This window comes from Trachymyrmex septentrionalis, unplaced genomic scaffold (assembly GCF_001594115.1).
Source record: "Trachymyrmex septentrionalis isolate Tsep2-gDNA-1 unplaced genomic scaffold, Tsep1.0 scaffold121, whole genome shotgun sequence".
NCBI classification, from domain to species: domain Eukaryota; kingdom Metazoa; phylum Arthropoda; class Insecta; order Hymenoptera; family Formicidae; genus Trachymyrmex; species Trachymyrmex septentrionalis.
This window is the reverse complement of record NW_017304341.1, coordinates 166,084-168,271: the sequence shown is the minus strand read 5'-3', so window position 1 is coordinate 168,271 and position 2,188 is coordinate 166,084. Positions and strand designations below refer to the sequence as shown.

At 37.8% G+C, this 2,188-nt stretch overlaps 1 protein-coding gene across 1 annotated transcript in view; it reads right to left on the bottom strand.

The window, feature by feature from the left end:
- The window catches only part of LOC108754999 (tyrosine-protein kinase Drl-like), a 24,030-nt gene that overhangs the window by 10,973 nt on the left and 10,869 nt on the right, over positions 1–2,188 (bottom strand). Inside the window, exon 3 of the mRNA XM_018497701.1 lies at positions 152–356. Coding sequence (XP_018353203.1) covers positions 152–356 — 205 coding nt within the window. The remainder of the gene's footprint in view (positions 1–151; positions 357–2,188) is intronic.

Here is a 2,188-nt window from a genome sequence, read left to right as displayed (position 1 = left end):
ATATATATATATATATGATGATGAAATAATGCTAAAAGATAACGATGATAATTTAATATGAATATAAAATAACAGTTTTGACACTTCGTATACATTTTTATAGTTTCGAACCGACAATATTGTTTATCTGTCAAGTCGTATCATCGCATACCTGACTGAGATGCGTCACGTGGCTCGCCGCGTAGTAACTAGCTCTGGAACCGCATGGCCTCGCATACAGCGGCTCGAGGTCGGCGATAGTAGCATAACTTCCGGAATTCGCACTTCCGGGTCGTGGGTCGACTCTAACTAAAACGGAACTCCTGGCCAGGCCACCGGTGTCGGCCGCGGAGTAACTGCAGCAGGGCAGAGTTTTCCTGAAAGGACGAAAGGATCTCTGTAGCAGCACGATTGTTACACCCGGGTTAATTATCGTTACAATGGCGCGAGACGCGTTGCCCCGTAAAAGCGGGAACTGGAATAATTGCGGGAGCTCCGGATTCCACCGTCGACAATGGGACGATTTTGCTGAAACAAATTTTAACGCTGCGCAAAGTCTACAAATCCAGGGAATTCGCTCTCGATTTTGGTCGTCGCGTCGCCGAGAGAATTATTTTACTCAATGATCTTCGTAGTGTATTTTCAAGTGGAAAATTAAGCTTTTTCAGATTCACAATATTATCTCCTTTTACATTATGCTCAACCATCCGACAATAATTATATGATTTTATAGAGTCCAGTTACACAATTGTAAGAATTATCCTATTTAAAAAAATGCCAAGTATGGCATTTCAAATTCTGTTAGAATTGTATCGTTGAATATAGCACATTTGATACTTCAGAAACGTGTATAAGGTACCATTGTTACAGGATCACAAAATCTACACCGTAACCGCTAATTTAACTGCTTTAATTTCGCTTGGGGATCACCGCGTAATAGGCTCTTTTAGCAAGCTTTTCCCTCGGGAGGCTACTCAGGTAGCAATATGTCGAGATAAACGCAATTCAAATTACAACATCGTTTATAAGATAGACGGTCACTTTATAAAGTCCGACGTATACATTTCTCTCATCAAAAGATAGAAGAGCATAAGTGGGAAGAACGGTGCATTATCATATTTCAGAGTACTCCATTCTGTGCCCTTTACATAACCGTCAACGAGGAATTATCTTCGACAAGAAGTTCCTCGAGTATTCACTCTCTATCTTTAGCTAGGAGGATTTACATCTCGACCCGGATGAGCTCTCGAAAAGCTCTAAATGATCCTCTCTTTCTCTGTCTTTCTCTGTTTCGTACCATCTTCTCTCTTACGTACCATAACTGATCGTCTGCGAGAAAACGCATATCAATTCCATTTTACCTTAAAGAACTGTTCTTATATTTTTGATTAATTGATTGACTTTTAAATTCATATTTTATATTTCTAATTTATGATATTGATTTAATTTTTCAATCGTATTCATTTTGACTTGTCTTTAGATATAAATATAATAGCTTTAATATTTCGACAAAAAATAAAAATACTGTTTAAATTAATTAAAATAAAATGAAATAAAGTAAGATATAAAAAATAAAATAGATGATAAACTAAAATATGTATTATGCTATTAGAGCAATTAAAAAGAATTTTCAATGCAGACAGTTTTATTAGAATGAGGATCATATGCGTGTGTTTCCAGAAACATAGAAGAAAAGAAAAAGAAAAAAAGGAAAAGACGGAATGACGACTGAAAAATACCAGCGAGAAATAGAAGAGGATATTTTTAGAGATTTATTGGCCATTTTGTGCATGTAAATCTGCCGGCGAACGTATTCGCTAAAAAGACGAACGACAGAAAAACGCGTACAGCCATCGATTTCAAATATCCCCCGTTCGCTCGTTCGTGCCCATTTATTTTTACGCGACCCTTACGGAAACGTTTCGCGGCCAGATCGACTTCCGACGAATCCGTCTGTGCCTGTGAAAGCGAGCCCTCGCCTCGCCAGGAACAGAAACGTTAAAGTGTCGTTCGGAAAGTAATATCACTTTTGTAACTCGCGAGCAAGTATTTGCGTTGAAATTTTCATAAATTGAAAATTTATGGCGAAATCGATGACGTGTACGCCGCAATATTATCAGCTCGAGGGAGAGCTAACTTTTAATATAAGCTATAAAAAGATCACGGTGTGAACAAATATCTCTTGAATATCATTATGTCGTATGTAGAT